General features: G+C 34.1%; 2 protein-coding genes across 6 annotated transcripts in view; one reads left to right on the forward strand and one right to left on the reverse strand.

Moving 5' to 3' along the window:
• The window catches only part of CFAP210 (cilia and flagella associated protein 210), a 30,856-nt gene extending 25,040 nt beyond the window's left edge, over positions 1 to 5,816 (forward strand). The window contains exon 9 of the mRNA XM_060621561.2: positions 5,364 to 5,816. Within this exon, the coding sequence (XP_060477544.1) occupies positions 5,364 to 5,705 (342 nt within the window). The 3' untranslated portion in view covers positions 5,706 to 5,816. The remainder of the gene's footprint in view (positions 1 to 5,363) is intronic.
• A 1,638-nt stretch (positions 5,817 to 7,454) lies between these two features.
• The window catches only part of PPIG (peptidylprolyl isomerase G), a 45,395-nt gene continuing 28,649 nt past the window's right edge, over positions 7,455 to 24,200 (reverse strand). For all 5 annotated transcript variants that reach the window (XM_060621555.3, XM_060621557.3, XM_060621556.3 and 2 more), the window contains 5 exons: positions 18,899 to 19,112; positions 17,710 to 17,877; positions 15,962 to 16,049; positions 13,367 to 13,503; positions 7,455 to 13,178 (listed from right to left, as the gene is read on the reverse strand). In XM_060621555.3, coding sequence (XP_060477538.1) covers positions 12,068 to 13,178; positions 13,367 to 13,503; positions 15,962 to 16,049; positions 17,710 to 17,877; positions 18,899 to 19,112 — 1,718 coding nt within the window. In that variant the 3' untranslated portion in view covers positions 7,455 to 12,067. The remainder of the gene's footprint in view (positions 13,179 to 13,366; positions 13,504 to 15,961; positions 16,050 to 17,709; positions 17,878 to 18,898; positions 19,113 to 24,200) is intronic.

Raw genomic sequence — 24,200 nt, forward strand, 5'->3', positions numbered from 1 at the left:
ATCTTCTTTTAGTTTTTCCCCTCTTTATAACTGTAACCCAGAGATTATGTTGACTGAGATCTCATAGATTTCAGAGTTGGGGTGAATAGGGGTACCAGAGATTTTAGAATATGTGTAGAGGACCTGGCATCCAATCATTTATGACTTAACTGTTTTCCAAAATGGCTATACCATTTTGCATTCCTACCAGCAACGTATGCGAGGATAAGTTGTTCCACATCCTCATCAACACTTAGTATCATTATCCTTTAATTTTAACTACTTATAGTGTAGTGATATCTCATGGTTTTGTTTTGCATTTCCCTAGTGACTAAGATTTTGAAGGTCTTTATACATCCTTCATAGCCATTTGTGTGCCTTCTTTTGTGAAGTGTCTATTAAAATCTTTTGTGTGTTATTCAATTGGGTTTTCTTTTTTTGTTTTTCTTTAAAGTTTACTTATTTTTGAGAGAGAGTGAGAGCCCAAGCAAGGGAGGGGCAGAGAGAGGGAGAGGGAATCCTAAGCAGACCCAGCACTGTCAGTACAGAGCCTGATGTGGGGCTCAAACTCACAAACTGTGAGATCATGACCCGAGTCAAAACCAAGAGTCAGACGTTTAACCGACTGAGCCACCCCGGTGCCCCTGGATTGTTTGTTTTCTTATCATTGGGTTTTAACATTTTTTAAATACGGTAGAATATACATAAAATTTGCTATTTTATCCATTTTTCAGTGTATAGTTCAGGGCCATCAAGTGCATTTACTATCATCATTATCCATCTCCATAACTTTTTCATCATTCTGTGCTGAAACTCTATACCATTAAACAGTAACTTTTCATTCCCCCTTCCTCCCAGTCCCTGGTAACCACTATTCTACTTTCTGTCTCTATGAGTTTGAATATTCCAGGTACCTCATATTAGTGGAATCATGCAATATTTGCCCTTTTGTATCTGTATTATTTTACTTAGCATAATGCCCTCAAGATTCATCCATGGATAATATTCCATTGTATGTACATTTTCTTTATACATACATCCATCAGTGGACATTTGGGTTGTATCCATCTTTTGGCTATTGTGTATAATGCTTCTGTGGTATACAAATACCTGTTGAGTCCTGCTTTTAATTATTTTGTCTATATACACAGAAATAGAATTCCTGGATCATATGATAATTCTAGGTTTAACTTTTTAAAGAACCACCATTCTGTTTTCTTAAAGCTGAACCATTTAACAATTCCCACCATCAATATTCAAGGGTTCTAATTTCTCCAATTCTCAACACTTGTTGTGTTCTGGGTTTGTTGGTTTTGTTGTTGTTTATAATAGCCATTGAAATAGGTTTGAAGTGGTATTTCACTTGTGGTTCTCATTTGCATTTCCCTAATGATTAGTGATGTTGAGCATCTTTTCATGTTTATTGGCCAGTTCTATTCAGCATAGATGGGTTAGCAATAAACCATTTCAGTTTATGTATTTATGGAAATAACTTTGTTTTCATTTCATTGGGTATAAAATTACTGGATATCATTTTTCCCCAGCCCTTTGAATATATGATTCCAATGTCTTCTGGCCTTCATTGTTTATAATTAGAAATCTACCATTAATCATATTGTTGGTCCCCTAAATGTGATATATCATTTTTCTCTTGCTGGTTTCAAAATTTTCTCTTTATTTTTGGCTTTCAGCAGATTGACAGTTTGATAGTCAACCAATAATGTGGGTGGAGTTCAGTTCAGTTACGTTAAGCCAGTAATGCTGTTACTCCTGCTATATAAGTTGTGTATGGGTTGAGGATGTTATTTCTAAGAACAGCAAATTCACAGTTTCCCCTGGCTTTTAATCTTTGCTAAGCTCACTGGGGTCTCCTGTGTGAATGTGTAGTTTACCAATTAGTCAAGGATGTTCATAGAGTTTATTATTTCAGTCCTTCTCTACCCATCTCACTTCCAGAAACTCATCCTTAAATTTCTAGCTGCTTTGCTACTCAACCCAAATGAAATCTGCCATCATTGTCCAGCAAACCTGCAAGTTTTCACCACCTGAGCTGAAGAGATAGCAATGGCCCCCAGACAAGAATGCCATAAACTTGCAATTTTTACCTGATTTAGTAGCAGTTTTTCATGAAAACACATTTGTCAAGTAGTTGCCTATACATTGTCACATACAGTGCTCGGAAATGGGGATTTTAATAATTTTTAATAATAAGTTTGTTTTTTGTGGAGGCGAAATGGCTAACTTCCTCATGTAGCCATTGCCAGAAGTAGGATCTGCCCAATTATTTTGAAGCAAATCCCAGATATCATTTCATCAACATATATTTCAGTATGTATCTCTAAAACTCAGGGACTCTATAAATTTACACAATCATAATTTCATTATCATGTCTAACTCAATTAATATTCAGTGTTTAAATTTCCTTCAAATTGTCTCATATTTTTTAGTTTGTTGGTTTTGTTTAATTTTTTTTAAAGTATGCTCCACACCCCACGTGAGGTTTAAATTCACAACCCTGAAATCAAGAGTCGCATGCTCTACCAACTGAGCCAGCCAGGCGCCCCTTAGTTTGTTGTTTTAATCAGGATCAAATAAGGTCTGTATATTCTATGTGGTTGATATGTCTTTTAAATCTCTTTTATCGAACACTCCTCCTCCACCCCTATCCTCTCTTTTTTGTCTTAAGTTCTGCCTTTTTGTCTTTATTGTGTTTGTCTTGCAATTTATTAGTTGGGGGGTTTTACTAGTTGACAGAGTTTCTTGTCTTTTGGAATTACTACAGTCTGGATTTTTATGGTTGAATCCCAGTGATGTAGTTTATTATGTTCCCTGCATTTCAGATACAATTTAGTTTGGGTCAGATTCAGGTTCAAATCTTTTGGTGAAAATTCTTAGGTGGTGTTAATTCCATCAGAAGGCACTTAATGACTGTTGTCATTTTCTGTGACATGAACAGCCTTTGATGATCATTGCTTGATCTCTTAGTTCATGAGGTGGCAAGACACTGATATTCTCTCATTTCTTCTTACTCATATGCTCAAGTCATCAAAGAACTTTTCAGGATCAACAATTTGGCATCCCTCAGGTACATTTTTTAAAGACAGGATAAATGCTTGATAATTTCCCTTTATTTTCCAGTATTCAAAATAATTCTCTAGCATCCTCTAAATATGCTTATTACTTTAGCCCCATCTGTTATAATTTTTAGGATTGTAAAACAATATTTTTGAAGTTTCTTTATAAATCTATTTATGCTTAATGCATATCAAAATTGAGGCATCAATCTTATGATCCATTATGGCAATCCTTCACTTCCATTGTCACTTCCTTTCTGTACTTCCTTAATGTCTTTATACAAATTGCTGCCAAACGAACATATCCTAATTTCCCTGCAAGTTCCCAAATTATAGCATTTTACCTTTTATGAGAGTGTTTTTGTGCTTTTTTTCTTAATCTTTTTGAACATCATTTTCTACCTTTTCAAACTTTTGATATTGTATATTGTATCACCAATTCAACAAATAGCACATAAAGCCTTTTTTTTTAAACATAGAAGACTTAATTTTGAATTGTAGGACTAATAAAAATTTGGTATTTCATATTGTTATGGTTGCTCTATTTCCTTATAAATTTCAATTTATGAAACTGAGGGTTGATGGGGGGTGGGAGGGAGGGCAGGGTGGGTGATGGGTATTGAGGAGGGCACCTTTTGGGATGAGCACTGGGTGTTGTATGGAAACCAATTTGACAGTAAATTTCATATATTAAAAAAATAAAAAAATAAAAAAATAATTTCAATTTATGGTGGATATCACATTTGGGCTACTATTTTATACTGAAGTGTTGGTTACTGATTTAGAAAAATATTTTCATGAACATTAAATATATTTATAAGTAGACAAAAATCACAAAACGTTTGACAAACTCAGCATTTCTTAAAATGCTAGGACAAAAAGTTTTCAGACTTAATTAAAATATAAACAGTGAGGGGCGCCTGGGTGGCTCAGTCGGTTAAGCGTCCGACTTCAGCTCAGGTCACGATCTCGCGGTACATGGGTTCGAGCCCCGGCGTCGGGCTCTGGGCTGATGGCTCAGAGCCTGGAGCCTGCTTCTGATTCTGTGTCTTCCTCTCTCTCTGCCCCTCCCCCGTTCATGCTCTGTCTCTCTCTGTCTCAAAAATAAATAAATGTTAAAAAAAATTTTTTTTAAATATAAACAGTGAAAAGAACAATGCTTTTGCAAATATGAGTTGAAAGGAAAAAAATTGAGATGTTGATAAATTTGACTTCTGGTAAATTGCTGAGAGTACTTACTCCACCCAGTTCCAGATCAATCAACCTACATTGATAAATGCCACTCATTCCAGCTTCAAATTCCTGGGAAAAGAAAATGTAATTGTTTTAATTTAGTTCAGATATTCACTGCTGATTTAATCTTATGTGGCTGGATTACATGGTATATCGGACTGATTTAGGACAGTGGGTTTGAGGGAGTTCCTTCAGAATAGTGGATGGGGGGGGGTGAGGGAGGAGGAGTGGCTGGCTGGCTCTGTTGGAAGAACATGTGACTCGATCTCAGGGTTGTAAGTTTGAGCCCTATGTTGCGTGTAGAGATTATTAAAAAAAAAAAAAAAATAGTTGATAGGTCAGGGACAGTGATTGGTACGTCTTCTACACCTGCCAAAGTACATTTTCTAAACGGTAGAAACAGCATTCTAACCTCAGTTGATTTTTACCTAAAGCTCATGCTTTTAACTATTTTGCTATATTATTTGCTTAAAGATATGGTATTGCATAAGGCTATTTTCACTGAGCCACTACTTTGAGCATACTACTGTGAGAAGCATGGGAGTTTCTGAAATAAATTATAGAGTATATACCAGTGCCCCCTGAACACAGGTTTGTACTGTGGGGGTCCACTTATACATGGATTTTTTTCAGTAAATACATGATTTTTTTTTTTTTTTTTGAGATTTGCTACCATTTGAAAAAACTTGCAGATGAACCACATAGAAATTTTTTTAAAAATTAAGAAAAAGGAAAAAAAAATTAAAAAATAAAAAATAAATAAAAATTAAGAAAAAAGTATTAAGAATGCAGCATTGAATACATATATGCATATGACATGTTGACTTTATATTATCAGTTAGGCTTCTGATCAACAGTAAGTTATTAGTAAAATTTTGGGGGAGTCAAATTTATACATGAATTCTTCACTGTGCCAGGAGTTGGTGTCCCTAACCCCCATGTTGTTCAAAGTCAGGTGTAGTTGTGAAGTCAGAACTTGTCATGTATCAATGAATTTAGAAAAAAGTATATATACAACTTCAAATGCTATATTTAGAAAATTGCACCAATATGAAATTGCATTTTCTTTCTTTATAGGCCAAAAATAAATTTAATGCAAAACAAGAAAAACAAGCAGAATTAGAGTATTGCAGACTTACTGAAGCTCTTATGGCTGAAAAGGAGAAGGAATTTCAGGATTATGCCAGAGAAGTAATTGAACTTGAGTCTGAATCAACAAATAAATATATTTATCCTCTTGTAAAAGCTGTACAGGAAGGACATGGAGGTGGCCATGGACCTGTTTTTGTGGACAGAGGTGGAATAAGACCCAGTTATCAGGCAAATGATGTCACTGGAGTCCAGCTCCCTTTTTGTAACTCTCAGGGACCAAAATATAATTTTCAAAAGTCTAAGGGAAGGCTAGGTTTTACATGGTAGAAAAAGGTTTATTTTTGATTGAGAATATTAAGGTGTAACTAATATTATGAGCTACAAATAAATGAATTTTATGCTTATGATTTGTTAATAAAGCTGCTCATCTAAGTGCAATTATGTCTAATTGATTAACTACCAAAGTTTAATCCAAATCCCTTTGATAATACACATAACAACATGTGTAATTTTAGCCTTTAAAAAATATGTACTCAGTGGCATTAAGTATATTCATAATATTGTGTAATCATTACCATTATCTAGTTCCAGGACAATTATTTCATTGCTCCAACTGCAAAATCTATCCATAAGCAGTCACTTCCCATTCCCTCTCCTTCTCCCTAGCTTCTGACAACCACTGATCTGGTTGGTCTCTATGGATTTGCCTATTTTGGGGTATTTTATATAAATGGAATCACATTGTGGCCTTTTGTGTCCAGCCTATTTCATTTAGCTATTTTCAGGTTTTGTCCATGTTGTACCATTATCAGTACTTTGTTCCTTTTTTATAATTGAATATTCCATTGGAAGTATTTTTCTCTTCAGCAGAAATTTATGTATTTATGCTTCAGTACATAATTTTTAGTTTCAAAAAACACTACTGTTATTACTAACACCATGATTATGGAGTTTGATTTCTTTGTGGTTTATAGAGTATCTTGCTAGACATGTGCAAATTACTGTTTTCAAGTTACCTGACAATTCTTCTGTAAGTAGTATTAACTACTTATGAGCAGTATTAACATATTATGAGCAACTTGATACACAGGTGACTGTGAGGATGATGGCATCCAATCTGACTGGAAGTCTTGAATTGTAGAGTAAGTTTCACACATCCCATCGGTAACTGTGCTTGAGTGAAATACAAATGATTTTCCTTTTTCACATGGATACTAAATTAGTATTTCTTTTGGCCTAGGGTTGCCACCACGTTAAAATTACCCAGATGCTAAGGCCCAATGAACTAATAGTCTGGAAACCTCTGCCATGTATCTTTTTCTTTAAATTCCGTATTAGAGAGTACTGTACATTATTTAGGGGTGATTATTAGTTTTGGATGAAACCCTCTTCACATTATAAAACAGAGAACATGTTTCTGCAAAATGGTTAATTTCATAAGTGTTTTATAATCAACTTAGTTGAGTGAAGAACACAGAACACCAAAGACATTACTAGTTTTTTTCCTTACATATACAGTTTGATTGTTTTACTTTCAATCGGGCTGGGCTTTCCACTAGAGTTAAGCACATTAAAAACAAAAGCGCTATGCAAACTTTTAAAATTAATCACAAAACAACTAAGTGAAAATAATTGAGTTATAAAGCACTCCAAGCAGTGGAAACACAACTGTTGTAACCTGCCAATTTGATAAACCCATAGCTAGGGGAGCCTGGGTGGCTCAATTAAGCATCCAACTCTTGATTTCCGCTCAGGTCATGATCTCATGGTTTGTGGGATTGAGCCTTGCATTGGTCTTTGCACTGACAGCATGGAGCCTGCTTGGGATTCTTTCTCACCCTCTCTCTCTGCCCCTCCCACACTCATATTCTCTCTCTCTCAAAATAAATAAACTTAAAAAAAAAAAGAAAGAAAAAGAAATCCATAGCTAAAATGTGGGGCTAAGAAATTTGGGTATGGGGTAGGAGGTATAAAAACTATGAATCAGTGCTTAAAAATAAAAAGGAAATACAGTATTAGGTTGGGAAATATGTTTAAGAAGGAAACCTAGAGAGCAATGAAAATAGGAAAAGCAAATTGATACTAAAAGTATTTTAATACACAATTAATTTACACAGTCCATATGAAGCACTCACATTTTTACATATTCTCCTGGCTAAATAAAGCATTTAAAAACACTCCAGAATTTGAGAATTTAATATCACCTGTTAACACATACAAACCACTGAATGGTCAGAACATTTTTATCTAACCATATATATTTTCAGTGACTTTCAAGTTGGTGCATTTTCCCTAAATATATCTAATTTAAATAAAAATGAAACTAAACAAGAAACCAAAAACTAGACAATTTGTTTTACGAGTCAATTAACATCTATATGGCTTTACAATGTTAAGTGTTATATTAAAACTGGCAGGCACAGGATATAATACAGTGTTCCCAATGCTGAGAAATTTGGAGGAATTAAAAAGCAAATGGTAGCATTCCAGTAGATAGTAATACAAATTTCAAATCTAACCTTAAGTTTGCTGAGGCAAAAGACACATTGCAATCTGAAGCATTATGATTGAACATTTACACTAGAATTTATCTCCAAACCTTCTGGAAGTCATCACTGCTGATTAAATTCTTAAAGAAGTTCAGTATTGTTAAACTCTTTGCTCAGTTTTTCCTAATACAAATTCTATATCCCCATGGGTAAAATAAAAGTATTTTTTAGTTGATTTATCTTCATTATTTACTTTTAATAAAAATAAAGGTTGAATAACTAATACAACAGTAATTTTAAAAATACAAAACAAACTGTTATAGTTTATTTAATACAATGTTTAACTATAAAAGTTGATAGTTTCAGAGTTTAAATTCTGTAAAATGCAGTTTGCAGAAAACAGTTTTAACAGTTACTAGACTAATGATAAGAGAAGCAGCATTTTGAAACTAATTATACAATGTGACAACAGCTTTATTCCTAAATTTCATTAAAAAAATATACATCACAGTGACTTCTGAGCTAGGAAAAGAAGTGCATTAACTTCATTTAAGTTTTTCCCTTCCACAAAGAGAGCAGCCACAACTTTTAACATCTCCACATACAAATACCCAATTCATTTATCAATCCTTCAAAGTACTAGAAACACACAAAAGAGAAACAAAATATACAGCATAGGCTTTTGGTAACACAGGAATTTGCTTTAAAAAAAAAAAAAAAAAAGCAGAAACACAAATTAATCCCACCACTTCCTCCTACACCTAAAAACAACATCCCTCAACAACTCCCTTCTCCAACCCTGCTGATTTTTAATTTATGTGATTTTTCAATGTTTACATCTTGTGTCACACCACAGGCCAGAATTTGCATTTGTCTGAATCCTTTCAAGGCAGTTGGGAAACCCACTATGGGCAGGTGTCAGCCAATGCTGTACTTCCTGGAGTTTATTACTTTTTAAAACAAGTATTTGTAACAAAACATATCTTTTCACAGTAAGGTTATAAATCTACAATCCTTGGAGAGTTTATTCAACTGTAAATGTATGAATACTAAATTGAATAATTACAGTACACATGACCAAAAGAAGACAGAAAAATACCCATTTTATGTTTCTTTATAACAACCAACTCTATATGGTATATATTTAAAGTACCTTCCAGTGAAGGTAAAGGGAACAAGTTTCTGTAGAAATTTCCTATAAAAGGTTCAAAGTGTGATGAAAAAACCCTGCCACCTGGAGTAAAGCACAATGAGCTACTAAAAAAATTAAAAAAGAAAAAAAGAAAAAAAACTTGTTCCATATACCAACTTGAAAACAAATCAGAATTGTCCATTAATATCACTACTCAAAATACTGGAAACCCAATGTGTTCCTGTCCATAATATTAAGAAATATTTACTTTTCAGTTTAATATCTTTCACTGGGTACAAGAATCAGAGGCCATTCAGCAAAGCCAATATGAATCAGTATCACACTTGTGCAAAGACAGATTTAGCAAATTTTTTGAAATTTCTGTGAAGGCTTTGATTAAGAAATTCTATCAGAACGTACAATACTCTATGAACTCATTAACTGTAGAGTAATTTAAAAATATTTTAATGGAACCCAGTAGATTCTTTACATTAACATTGATCTCTCTGTAGTGTCAATTTCTGTGGCAGATGGTTAACCCAAAATAGAATGATATAATCATAAAAACAATTCTCAGATATTGCCAAACAATAAAATAAACCAATTAAATATCTTTAGTGAATATGAAGTTAAAGATAGTTGGAGGTAAACCATAAGCTCAGACATAACTATAAAATCAATCTGACAGGAAAGAAAGAGCCGGCTTTCAGGAAGGAGTATATTCAAAGTAAAAGCTAAAGGTGCCACAACTATTAAAAATGTAATAAAAGGACTGTTTGAGCTATGTGCTATTCAGATGCAAAGGCAGACTTGAGGTACAGTTAATGCTGTTTAATTATTTTCTAAATATTTTTTATATTCGGAAAATAAAATCTGATTGTCATCTTTCATCTCAATTTCTTTACCGTATCTATTCTACTGTAAAAAGAGTTTTTAAACGTCTATCGATCTTAGCACAGAGTTGCTCTTTTGATAATCAGAACAGGAGAATATTACTTTCAGAAATTTGAATTTTTCCCCTTATGGTTACTGGTCTGTAATTTTTAGTAGATAAAGCTCTGGAATCAGACAACATTAAGTATTTTTACTTAGCATGGGTTTGTTGTTATTAGAAATCCTTTCTTAAATAGCACCACCTTTCTTGAAGCTCAAATAGTTTATAACAAATTTTAAAAATGCAACTTACTGAATTTTAAGATAACTAGTTTAAAATATGTAACAGATTATATAGCTTGGAACTCAAGACTGAATCATCCCTAACTAAGGTAGGGTTTGTGGTCTAAGTCTCTAAGGAATCAATCACCCCAGATTATCATAAATATCTATTACCATTATCATCAGGAAAATAAATTTAAAAGGACTCCACTGTAGAAATTTGCTTCAAGATAGTCCGAACAATTTTATAATCATTACCTACTATTCTTTATACAAACAGCTACCACAACGCCAAATGTGTCATTACTGTATTAATCAATATGGAAAGTATTATGTTAAGCACTGTTTTGCTCAGTACAAACAGCACTGAGTTAGTTACTGGGTTTTCCAAGAAGCTACCTTGGTTAAGAGGTGACACTACATTGACAAATATTAAAGTACAAAACACTCTAAAGGCTACTATTAATTGGAATTCTGAAATTTCTTCTCAAATGAGGCAGGTTTTGTGTTTGCTGGATGTTCAATATTTTATTTAGAAGAGAAAAATACAAGAAAAAAGGCCACACATCACAAAAACAGCAATATACAACACACAAAATTCTAAATGGACTTTGGGTATCTTTATTGTTTAACTCTGTAAGCTATCAAATTTTGCAACTTTCTACTCTACTCTATGTGGCAATGTTACACATGCCAAGCTAAAATAATGTTAACAATAATGGTATAAAGCCATCTGAATAGAAAGAAACCAGAGTCATAAACATGCTATACCCTATTGTGATACATATATAGAAAAGATGCATTTTCTTGCCATTTGAAACTCACAGCTATGAGATTTAGAGAAGCCAGCTCAAGTTAAAAAAACAAAACCAAAACAACAACCATGCAGAGCTATCACTCAACTCTATATAGATCAGTGGCCAAAAGAGAAATCTTGGAAGTTAATATGTCAATACTAACAATTTTTAGAATCTGTCTAACTTAAAGACCTGCACAAGTGGTATATTTTAGTGAGTAAAGTATCTTCATTTTAGAGAAGGGTAATGATAATAAAAATAAAACAACGTTCCCCAAAGCAAAAGTTTCATCTCTTCAGATCAAAAGCAACATACAATTGAGAATTACAATCTCATCTTCTAAGGTAAGTTCTTGTCAAATGCTGTATAACAGCAAGTCAAACTCAATCAGTACATCAACTGAAAAAAAGTACTCAACTATTTTTGTAGACAGTTCAGTAAAACAAAACTTGGTAGGAAAAATATTAGTATGAATCAAGCTATGAATGAAATTAAGAAGAACATAGGAAGTGCAATATAAATATTTTAAAGCACAAATCACTAAAAAATCCAAAGTGATGACTTAAGATCTCAAGTTATTAGGATCCTGCTTTTCTGTGTAATTAAAAGCTGTTGTGCTGCTGCAAGCCTCTATTACAAATGCAGTCAGAAAATCTACACAAGATTTCTTCTACCTAGTGGCTTCTAAAGTTACTTTAAACATGAGAAACACAAGCTTATGTAACAATGTATTCCAACAATCAGTTACCCTTGTTTTGAACTGGCTGATCACACAAACTGGGATGTAGAAAAGCGTATCTGCTATTATTGGCTGATTGTTGCAACACAAAAATGCATACATGAAATAGTTAAACACAGCACACAGTATTACACCAAAATGTTTTTCTCATTTCAAGTTTATTAAAACTTTAGCAGTACAAATTATCCAGGTTGCAGATTATCAAAAGATCAACTCAATAAAGTCCACATTAAAAAAAAAAAAAAAAAAAAAAAAAAAAAAGACAAACATAAAACCCAAAAACAATGAAAAGAGGGAAACAACATAAAGGAGATTCATCAGCAAGTCTTTAAAACTTAAAATTTCAGACAGAATGGAAATAAGTTTACACAACTCACTCATCCACTTTTATCTTCATCTGTTCCAGGGCTTGATTCATGATCAAATTTTTTATTTTTATCATGTATGTGGTCATTTTCTTGACTCTTTGATTTTTGGTTTTCTTTTTCCACTGAGGACCTGGTCTTCTCATCCTCCTTATTTTTCAATGTGGAGAACTTTAATTCATTGTCCTGACTACTGTGTTTTATTTTTGAGAATGGACTTTGATCTCTATCAGCCTTTTTTTCCCTATTATTATTTGAGCTATTATGATCACGATTTTTAGAGTACATTCTCTTCTCACCCTCAGAATTTTCTTTTCTGTGTGAACTTTTACTTTCTTGGTTTCTATATTTTTCTTTGTTTCTGCTTTGACTTTCTTCTCTCTCTGAACTCCGTGAATCTCTCCTCCTCCTCCTCCTATCTTTACTTCTCGATCTTCCTGGTGTTGCTCTTCTCTCTCGGCTTCGGGACCTTCCTCTTCTCCTGTACTCTTGCTCCCTGTATCTATGGTACTCCTTGCTCCTGCTGCGATCTCGGTCATGGCTTCTAGATCGCACTCTTCTGCTCCTGTCCCTACTTCTGCTTCGGTCTCTTGTTCTACTATTGTAACTGTGTTTGCCTTTAGTGACATCACGTTCTCTACTCCTAGACTGTGCACGTCTATCTTTTTCCTTACTTTTATTATGATCATGCTCATTACTTTTTGATTCTAACTGTTTAGATTTCTCTTTACTTCTACTTCTTTCCTGATCTTTTCCTTTAGAATCACACTTTTCTTTTTCTTTAACAATCTCATGATCCCTTTCTTTACTCCTTGACCTCATCCTCTTTTCTTCATGTCTATTATGCTTTGTGTCTCTTTCTTTACTCTTTGATTTCTCTTTGCTCTTACTCCTACTTTTAGATTTGGCCCGTTTCTTCACTTTGTTTTTATTATATTTATCATCTTTTTCTGAATTTCTTCTGATGTCTCTCTCCTTACTGTTAGATTTATGGTCTTTAACTTTCTTTTCCTTTTCATTTTTTCTGTTTGGACTCTCAGACACATGCCTGTGATCAGTTATTTTTTTCTCTTTTACTCTAACTGGGCTTCTTTGATTTTCTTTTAGTTCATTTAATTCACTCCTAAAAATGAGAAAAAAAGTTTTTTGGAAGTTTTATTAGAAAAGGGATGGTGTCCATTATTAGCTAAAATGGTATTCTATTTTCCTTTAAATATTCAGAAATAAATGAAATGGCTATAAGTAAAACTTTATGCATAAGAGTAAAAAAATACTTGTCACTACATTTGAAATAATATAGTTAAATCTTACTTATCCCCTTTGATCCATCTTTCACCACTTGATACCCTCATCCTTTGTGCTCTCTGCATCTCTTGCCTCCAATGTGGAGGAGTCTCACTACGTCTGAAACGATCCCTTGATCTGGATCTAGAAGGAGTTCGGTAACGCTTAAGAAAATAAAAAGGGAAAAAAATTAACATATAAAAATATAAAAGCACTGCAATAATACCTGAAGTATATACATTTCTAGGTTCAAGTAAAATGTCTGGTATTTCTTATACCCTCTATAATAACTAAAATTTCCTAATTTTCAGGTATGAAACCAGTGAGGTGAAAATACTTTAAACAGACACTCATACTGTAAATTCCCAATAAAAAGCATTAGCCACACAAACTCTAGCCACTTACGTCCTCTCTGTAGAACTGTCCTATTTAAGTGATACTACTATCAAGTAGAACCCTTACAAGTTGCCAAGTTCCAATTTGGAAATATATATTCTTGATGTGTCAAAGCAAACATTTCCCATATTATGAGAAAAACTGAGTAAATGCACTGATGTTCATTTATTCCACCAATATGTACTCAGCTCTTAGAATGGCCAACTGCTCTACCATGTATTGAGGAAACTTTAGTGAGCCAAGACATATCTGGATTTTGGTCTTTTAGAAATTGTATTCTACAAGGCTAGGAAACCCACAGACAGATATATAATCACAGATACTAATAAGCATAAATGCAGCTATAATTAGAATCAGTGTAAAAGAAGTACAAGGTGCTCACAGAATATGTAACAGAGAGATCTGGCTTAGTACAGGGAAAGTTAAATATAACTTAAAAAGCTGAAAACTAACATGTATGAGGTATGAGAAGTTACAAAGGCAAGGGTAATGAAAAGGAAGTAAAAATGAGAATGGATGGGTAAGGAAGAACATGTGAAGCATGAAAAATATGATATTTGAAGGTTCTGAGACAGGAAAAATAGCATTTGTTAGAAATGATCACAAGATAGATCAGTATGGCTGAAGATAAAAACTGTAAGGGAAGGTAGTACTCGAGAGCACTGATAAGGTAAGCAAGGGCTAGATTTTGTGAGGTCTCATAGGCCATGGTAAAAATTGTAGATTTACCCTGAGATCAATGGCAAAGGAGTGATATAATCAGATTTTCATTTTTAAATGACTATTCTGGATGCTGTTTAGATAAAGAATTGTTATCAATGATTCTCCAAATGTGATCTAGGGATCCCAAGACTCAGGGGATCTGTGAAGTCAAAACTATTTTCATCAGTGAATCATGTTACTTGCCTTTTTCACTTTCGTTCTTTCATTATCGTACAGGGGAGTTTTCCAGACTACCCGACATTTTAGTATCTTTGCTTTCATTGCTAATGATATGTGTGCTTATACATTTCTACATTTTTAATAGTTCTTGGTTTTAATTTCTAAAACAGTAAATATAGATAGATATAATCCACATTACAAAATCTTTGGGTCCAAGACCCTAAGACAAAAGAAAGTTTGAGAGCTGCCATGAGAACAGTTAGAAGGCCACTTACAGTTCAGAGAATATACAAAGGTAAACTAAATTAAGGTGTGGGAGTAGAGCTTGAGAGAAACAGATGGATTTCAAAGTATTGAGAAGGTTGAACTGACAGGATTTGGTGATGGACAGCAGAGAAATGAAATCATTCTTGGGCTTTAAGTAACTACACAGGAGGTGGTATCTGTCACCCGGAACACGAACCTAAGGGAGAATTACGCCTAAAGAGGAACTGCTTATGCTCAGGATTATATATGCAGAGTTTGAGGTGTCTGTGAGGCAACTCGCCAGCTGTCAGATAAACCCTGGTACCAGAAGAGCAAATGAGAATTATCAATATATGGTAGCCACTGAAGCCATGAGAGCGATGAGACCACCAAGGAGCAGGTGCACAACGAAAAGAGTTGGAACCCATGATACTACACTATTAAAGGCTAGCTACTGAAGTATGAACTGGCATTGGAAATTCAAAACAGACTGGCCAGAGACAGAAAGAAAATATGATGGAAGCAAAGGGCAAGAGTATTACAAGGAGGGAGATTAAGTAAGACAAAGACTGAAAGGACTCGCTGGATTTTGTGACATGTAGCTGACCATATAGCAAGTGCTATTTTCAACAGAACAGTAGAAGACAAACTGAAACAGTTTAGGAAGCAGGAAATGAGTAGGAAGTGAAGAAATAATAAACCAAGTATAGCTCGGTTTCTAAAAAGTTTTGAAAGCACAAGATATTTAAATTCTGAAAGGGAGAATCCAGTAAAGAGAAAGAGAATGAGATATAAGAACCAGGTTAATTTTTATGAATTTTTAACAAGATTAGCAATACAGTGGTCAGGAAGTAACATGGGGGCACAAAACACTGACTTCATTTTACACTGTGTACATGTAAAATCTACTAATATCCCATGCATTTTCAGTTTAGAAATACCAATATAAAGAAGTTACTATAAAAAGAGAATATATAATTGAATATCCATATCTACTCTAAATTTTAGTTACTTATGTACAAAACAGTATTTAAGAAACACTCGAAGATTATGATAAATGCCAATATTATCAAGATTTTTGGGAAAAGAATCACCTACCCTTGGTCCTCTTCCTTTAATTTTCCTGCCAGACCTAGTAACTAAAAGTCGCCTCTGGTATGAAGCAGGCTGGGAGTTAGGTGGATTACTAGAAGGAAGCAAGGGAAAAATTAAAACATACAATTTTATAAAAATGAATCTAGAAAATTTGGCTTTATGGATCTAAACTAATTTAAAAACTTAAAAATCAGTAGTTCTCAACCAGGAATGTTATCAATTCCTAGTAGGTATCTGGAAAAGTATGGGAGCATTTTTCAACTGTCAATGACTAGAGAGTGCTACTGGTACTTAGAGCCACGAGTCAGGAATGCTAAAGTCTTATAGTGCACGAGGATGAAGAACTAACTATTCTGCCCGCAAATGCCAGCTGTGTGCTGAGGAACACTGCTATATAGCCATTTTTAAGATGAAATAAACTTGACAGGGGACGCCTGGGTGGCTCAGTCGGTTAAGCGTCCGACTTCAGCTCAGGTCACGATCTCACGGTCCGTGAGTTCGAGCCCCGCGTCGGGCTCTGGGCTGATGGCTCAGAGCCTGGAGCCTGCTTCCGATTCTGTGTCTCCCTCTCTCTCTGCCCCTCCCCCGTTCATGCTCTGTCTCTCTCTGTCTCAAAAATAAATAAACGTTAAAAAAAAAAAACAAAAACAAAAAACTTGACAGTGTTAAGGAAAATCAACACAAGAGTTCATATAGCTCAGCATTGGTTGGATGCCGCTGAGAGAACAATTTTAAAACTATCTTATTCCAAAGTAGCTTATAATCCCTTAAGCATTTGTTCACTGTTAAAAGAACTACAGAGAAGAGTATTTAACGAGAAGTAAGCAGACACAAGCTGATGTGAATTAACAAAACGTTTACACCATGGTTTAGTACCACAGTTTACATCAAAAAGGGAAAACTGTTTTCAAAAAATAATGAGTTAATATTTAATTAGCATAAACAATACACATATAAGTTATGTTTTGAAAAGTTGACTGTAAAGTAGTTCAAACATTTTCTCAGCAATATTTGTTTCCTTAAAAATATTCTTTCTTAACACTTGAGGAAAAATTAACTCAATCCAATCCATCAAGATTATCTCAAGTTTCACACAACTAAAACTTTTTTTTTTTACACTAAGACTTATTTTTATATTTTTACTGTAGTGTGAAAGTATAGGGGAGATACTCTGAATTTTATTACTTTTATAACAACAAATTTCTAGTCATAAATAAGAAAAAGGTCTCAATCTTTTTTCTGTTTTTGCACATAATTATTAAAATGATTTATAAAGAATCAAAAAGCCTACTAATACTAATTACATGAATTTATGGAGAAAAATCTTCGAAGAAGTTCTATATGATATCAATTTTCATTACTAGAATACTATAAATTAGACATGGAAAACAGCCTTTTTGCCCTATTAAAGGTTCTTACTTTTTTAAAAGTAAAGTTTAATATATTCAAATAACACAGTAAGCTTGTTTTAAATGGAATTGAAGTGGAATTGGTACACATCTTTTTGGTATCTGCACTGCTTACTTTTTAAAAAGTAACTTTTTACTCAAAATCTGTTTGAATTATTCAGTCAGTTTATCTTATCAGCTATGTAGTTATTAGCAAAAAGGACCTTTGTTAGCATTATCCTATTAAAAATATTTCAATGTTGGGACAAGGTCACCAATTAAATCCTGTTTAAAGTAAGACTTAAAAAAAAGTTCGATTATGAAGAGTGCAGGGCACTCTATAAGATATACACATTCACGTACCACTCTCTCTCTCTCTCCCTTTCTCTGTTTTTCCTTTCTTTTTCATCCGCTTTAGGGGGACTTTTTCTCATTAGGAATCGATTTTCAGGTATAGGAGGGATCTCTTCTGGACGGACAGTAGACTGCGGTTGTGCTTCAAGATTTTCAGTCTCACTTTCGCTAGATGCGCTTAACAGAAAACACACAAAACAAATTCCATTTGGTTATTATGCACTTGTCCCAAATTTCCAACTGTTGGGATTTCTTTCCTTTTTAAGAAGTCACAATACATATGCCATCCTGCCCCCAACTGCAAAGATTCAATTACAAAGGGAAAAATCCTCCTTCATTCCTCTGATAAACCAACCCAAAACCCAAACCAACTGTTTCCATTATCACATTCTCAGAAAGTATTTTCCAATAAAATGGTTCTAAAATATGGAACTCCATTGGCAGTGTACTCTGATAAATTTAAAAGTTAAAAATGTAGGTAAAGAAATTAATTGCTTTAAAAGCAAAAGACATATTAAGACATGTTTTAGTACAAACATAGATTATTTCAGACAAAACAGAAAAGAAAGTAAATGCACTGACATTATTTGCTTTTACTCTTGTGCTATCATAGCAACAAAAGAAATAAAGGACTAAAAAAGCAAGACAGATTGTTACAAACAATAAAGACAATAATCACTGGTTTCCTGCAATTCTCACTAATCCTCTATTCCTCCTATAAAACATAAACCTATGAACCCAAAAGATCATTTCACTAAGTTCAGAGAAACAACTGAATTGAATGGTTTTACTGAAAATGGAAATGAATGTACCTAAATTTAATCTATAGACTATAGAATCAAAATGGTCTTACACTTGGGGCACGTGCGTGGCTCGGTCGGCTAAGCATCCAAACTTTAGCTCAGGTCATGATCTTGCAGCTCATGGGTTCAAGCTCTACGTTGGGCTCTGTGCTGACAGCTCAGAGCCTCCTTCGGATTCTTGTCTCCCTCTCTCTCTGACCCTCCCCTGCTTGCTCTCTGTCTCTCTCAAAAGTAATAAATAAATATTTTTAAAGAATGGTCTTCTACTTCATGGTATGGAGTATTTCTCACTATTTTCATATTGCCATATAATCGATCCAAAATCCCAATAGATTTACTTACAAACAGAAGGGAATAAGAATATAAAGCCTGTATTATAAAAGTAAAGTTAAAACCTTTTCTTGCTTTTCTTTCGCTTCTTCTTTTCTTTCTTGTGTTTTCGGGAATTTTTCCTATGTTTCTTTTTTCTTTTTTTTGATTTCTCTTCAGAAGCACTTTCTGAATCAGAAGAATCGGAAGAGGACTGAGAATCACTTGAGCTATCTGAGTCACTAGATGAGGAGGATGATGATGATGATGACTTATGTCTTTTCTTTTCTTCTTTCTTAGCTTTAATAAAAAACAAAAAGGTTTTTGGTCAACACTTTTTAGACAGAATTTAGATTTGCTGCAGATCCTCACTAAGTCCAGTACTTAACACTTAGCTCATCCAGCTATCTGAACTGAGGGGTACAGGAAAGGAGTCAAGATTTAGGGTTAGAATACAGGTCTCTGGATTCACAGATCAAAGTTGATCTACTACACTAAGGAACTGGAATAATAACAGGTCTAAAACACTAATCTTAGGAAACATTTGAAGGATTGTTTCTAAAAAGCACAGAATTATTTAAGAGTCCAAGATTCTAATCTTCTTGTGGTTTTTTACTTTTTATCTTATTACCAAGATTAGAGATAGAACTGTAGAAGAGAAATAACACATACAAAAAAATATTCCACATGAATGTGGAAAATAAGAAACATGACTCCGCTGACATTGGCTGGTTTCAATGCCTGAGCATTCCTCTAATGATTAAGAAATTTAGCTTAGTTGAAGAGCAGACTCAGCATAGAGGGCAGTCATTTACCAATGGTTAATAACTAGGATTTGGTGTCTCTACAAAAAGTAATTTCAAATTGAAATTTTATTTTCATTGAAATGGATTCCCAAACTCAACGCTTTAAGGACTAGGCACCTTAACATAAATAAGTGAGGTTAACCAGGTGTGCTACAACAAGAACTGGGTAAATATAAGACAAACCGAATAGAGTCTGACTCCTCTAAAGGTATTCTAATTCAAACCACAGTGGACTTAAAGTGAAATCAGGCCAAAGATGGGACAACATCAATATATGGAGAACTATAATAAACTGGAACACATCAAACATATTAGAATCCATCAGTTCATATTGGTAAATAAAGTATAAAGCATTTACTTGTTTTTCCTTATATAAACTGTGCCACAGGCTAAACAGTAGATGAAAGGAAGATGCTCTTTATCACAAGTTTTCCAAAGAATAAATGAAGCAGGAGTTTGCCTCTAACTACAAAGTTATATGAAATGGATAAAAAAACATTACATAACAAAGATGCAATCAGTATAATCCATTGTGTGCAATAATGGGAAACACTACAGGATAAATGACCTAGCTTGTACAACAAAAAATCTCAAGGAAACATAAAGGGGATGGTAGAGGGAATCTATTAAAAACAAAATTAAAAGAATCTTACAACCCCCATGTCTGAACCTTACTTGGATTCAAATTCAAATATTAAAAAAAATAACATTAATGAAATAATTAGAAATTTGAACAGTCAGGAATATTTAGAAATATAGATAGGTGTACGTGTGTATGTGTATACCTATGACCACAATTTTTTTTAAAGAATAATTTTATGGATCAAATAATGAAAAAATTATTGATTAAATGTTATGCCTAGAATTTGCTTTAAACTACCAAAGGGAGGGGGTCGTGGGTGGCTCAGTCAGTTAAGCACACAACTTCAGCTCAGGTCATGATCTCGCGGTCTGTGGGTTCAAGCCCTGCGTCAGGTTCTGTGCTGACAGCTCACAGCCTGGAGCCTGCTTCGGATTCTGTTTCCCTCTCTCTCTGCCCCTCACCGGCTCGCTTGTGCACACATGCTCTCTCTCAAAAATAAACAAACATTAAAAAAAATTTTTTTTTTTTTTAAATAACAAAGGGAGAGATGACCAGGATATAAGTAAAATGAGGTTGGCCATGACATAATTGTTGGAAGGTGGGTAAATGAACACTGTTGTTTGGTTATAGTACTTCAACCATTTTGTATATGTTAATATTTTCCATGATAAAAAAATATCAGAGGACAAAGAAAACACATCTTTAGACTACTGGTTGTTTATAGACCTTAACTGAAAGGGTTAACTGCTGGTTTATAACTTTTCCTTTAGCCTCAGGAACACCTGAGGCACAAGTGCCATATCATTCTTGAAACCCTTAACTCAGAATTCATAGGAGTGTACTAATTCCAAGATAAATGACAACCGGTCTGAAATTACTATGTCCTTTACCAAGGACTTGCAGTTCACTGCCAAAATAATTTTTCCAGTACCAATGAATGCTAACACATTGGAGAATGGGTACAAGGTATAAAAGGTGAAGGGACACCAGGTAATGGTTTCATCACACAGCCATGTTCCTCTGGATCATGAAAATAACAAGTGTGAGATGCCTGGGACATACACAAGCTCTGCCTGGAAATCATGAGATCTCCACTATGTTGTTGCTGTATAAACTGTTCTGTTTCCTGTCCGGTGTATCTTTTTAACTTTTCATTTTCTGAAAAGTTTGAGAGACAGAGTGCAAGCAGGGGAGGGGCAAAGAAAGAGGGAGACACAGATTTTGAAGCAGGCTCCAGGCTCTGAGCTGTCAGCACACTGCTCAATGTGGAGCCCAAACCTATGAGCTGTGAGATCATGACATGAGCCAAAGTTTGCTGCCAAACTGACTGAGCCACCCAAGCGCCCTTGGTATTATCCTTTCTTAAAGGAAAATAAACTTAGTGCTGAATGAAGTCTATTTTGTCTCACGAGTTCAATTGTTAACCTGAAGCCAAGACTACTACTGTTGAGGCAGAATAGGTATCTAAACATGTATAAACTGAAACATCTACTTATATATACTACAAACCTGAGAGATGGGTGGGTGGCCACGGGTAATCAAACTTAAAACTGAAGGAATAAATTAATAATAAGTAACTCTAAATAAAAATTTAAGAGCACATAATAGGCAAGCAAAATAAAAATATCCCATATAAATACAGTAATGCTTTAATTGATTACCATGATTACTAGCTCCAACCTGTATTTTGCAATGAGATTCTTTCCTATGAGAAATATACTGCAGTTGGTTTATTTAACAAACAAGCCTATTCTCCCCACCAAATGTACTGAATATATTTCAAATAACCATTATTTAGTTCACACATGACTTTTCAAGAAAACATCTGAGCGAAGCAAGATATCACAACAATACGAAATGCCAGAACTATTTGTATGGTAATATAATCTGCCTGAATACCAGATGACATCTGCTATACAAGGAAAATAAACTGTGTTTTAGGAAAAACGCCCTGGAAGAGAACTTAGAAAGCTCTAAGGTTAAAAAGGTGTCCTCTTCTGATGTTTGTCAATATTACTTTTTAAGTGAAATTTAGTTTACATGTACCTTTCCTATGATCTGCTCAGAAAAGGAGAGAAAATGACTGAGAAAGAAATGGCAAGTTAAAGAAGAGTAAAAAGGCAAAAAATAGAGACATGACAAAATCAGTATTAGTTCTAACAAAATGTATCTGGATTCTCAAAATCTGTGTTAAAACTAAAATAAAAATATGATTTAGGCACTTTGAGAATCTGACTGAAACTTTATCCTTCTCAGATCAGTAAGTACAGATGACCAAACCCCTGTACAGTCAAAAATCCACATGTAATTTTTGACTCCACAAAAACTTAACTGCAAACAGCCTGTTTGAGTAACATATTTTGTATGTTAATGGATTATATACTGTATTCCTAAAATAAGCTAGAGAAAAATATTAAGAAAACTGTAAGGAAAGAAAACACATTTACAATACTGCACTGTATTTATATATTAAAAAAAAAATCCATGTATAAGTGGAACCATGCAGTTCAAACCTGTACACGTGTTCACAGGTCAACCATTTGTTTAACTGAACAGTATATAGATCTATACCCACCATGATGCCAGGATACAAAGATAAAGAATAGTAGAGTTTATGGGGAAATTCCATAATAAACTCATAAGACATGCACCTTCCCTCACAGAGTTTAGAATCTATTTAGAAAGTAAGACCAAGAAGTGTGAACTCAATAGCAAACAGCATCAGAAAATATATATGTAAGTCCTAAGTGTTCTAAAAACTCTGACTATAGGGGCACCTGGGTTGAGTGTCCAATTTTGGCTGAGGTCATGATCTCATAGTTCGGGGGTTTGAGCCCCATGTCAGGATCTGTGCTAACAGCTCAGAGCCTGGAGCCTGCTTCAGATTCTCTGTCTCCCTCTCTCTCTGCCCGTCTCCTGCTTGCACTGTTTCTCTCTCTCAAAAATAAACACTAAAAAGTGTATATATATAAAAAAAGAAACTGACTATAAATTGTATATATATGGATTTAGAAGAGAGTATAGTCAATAAGGAAAAGAGTAAAGTAGAAAGGCTTTGAAGAATTACAGTCAGTTCCACTGTTATACAACCTATGTATTCCTATAAATCACTGTGCTATATATGAAAAATTGCACAAGAAAAACCACATGGCTTATGGGAAAAATGGGGAAAGGGGCGCAAAATTCAAACTTCATCAATGATACATAAAAAAGAATAAGAAACTAATAAAAATAGCAGCAGAGTTTTACACATGTTAAATGGTTAAGAAATACATAAATATGTGGGAACGCAAACTGGTGCAGCCACTCTGGAAAACAGTATGGAGGTTCCTCAAAAAACTAAAAATAGAACTGCCCTATAATCCAGTAATTCCACTACTGGGTATTTACCCAAAGAATATAAAAACACAAATTCAAAAAGATATATGCACCCCTGTTTACTGCATCATTATTTACCATAGTGAAATTATGGAAGCTGCTCCCACTGATAGATGAATGGATAAAGATGTGGTATATGCACAATGGAATATTACTCAGCCATAAAAAAAGAATGAAAACTTTTCATCTGCAACAACATGGATGGATCTAGAGGATATTAATACTAAGTAAAGTAAGACAGTCAGTGAAAGACAAATACCATATAATTTCACTCACATGGAATTTAAGAAACAAAACAACGAACAAAGAAAAAAGAGACAAACCAAAAAACCCCTTATAAGACTATAGAGAACAAACTGATAGTTACCAGAGTGGGACAGGATGGCTGAAATAGGTAAAAAGGATTAAGAGTACACTTATCATGATGAGTACTGAGTAACGTACAGAGTTGCTGAATCACTAAAACTAATATATCAATCAATCAAATGGCGAAAGGAATTTCTCCAAATAGAAAGGAAATAACAGAAAGTGACTTGGAATTTCAAAAAGAAAAAACAATAGAATGAGTAAAAGATAAGGGATAAAGGAATGAAATCAGTTCATATAAATGGTTCTTAAATT

The sequence above is a fragment of the Panthera onca genome, chromosome C1 (genome assembly GCF_046562875.1).
Source record: "Panthera onca isolate mPanOnc1 chromosome C1, mPanOnc1 haplotype 2, whole genome shotgun sequence".
Classification (NCBI taxonomy): Eukaryota; Metazoa; Chordata; class Mammalia; order Carnivora; family Felidae; genus Panthera; species Panthera onca.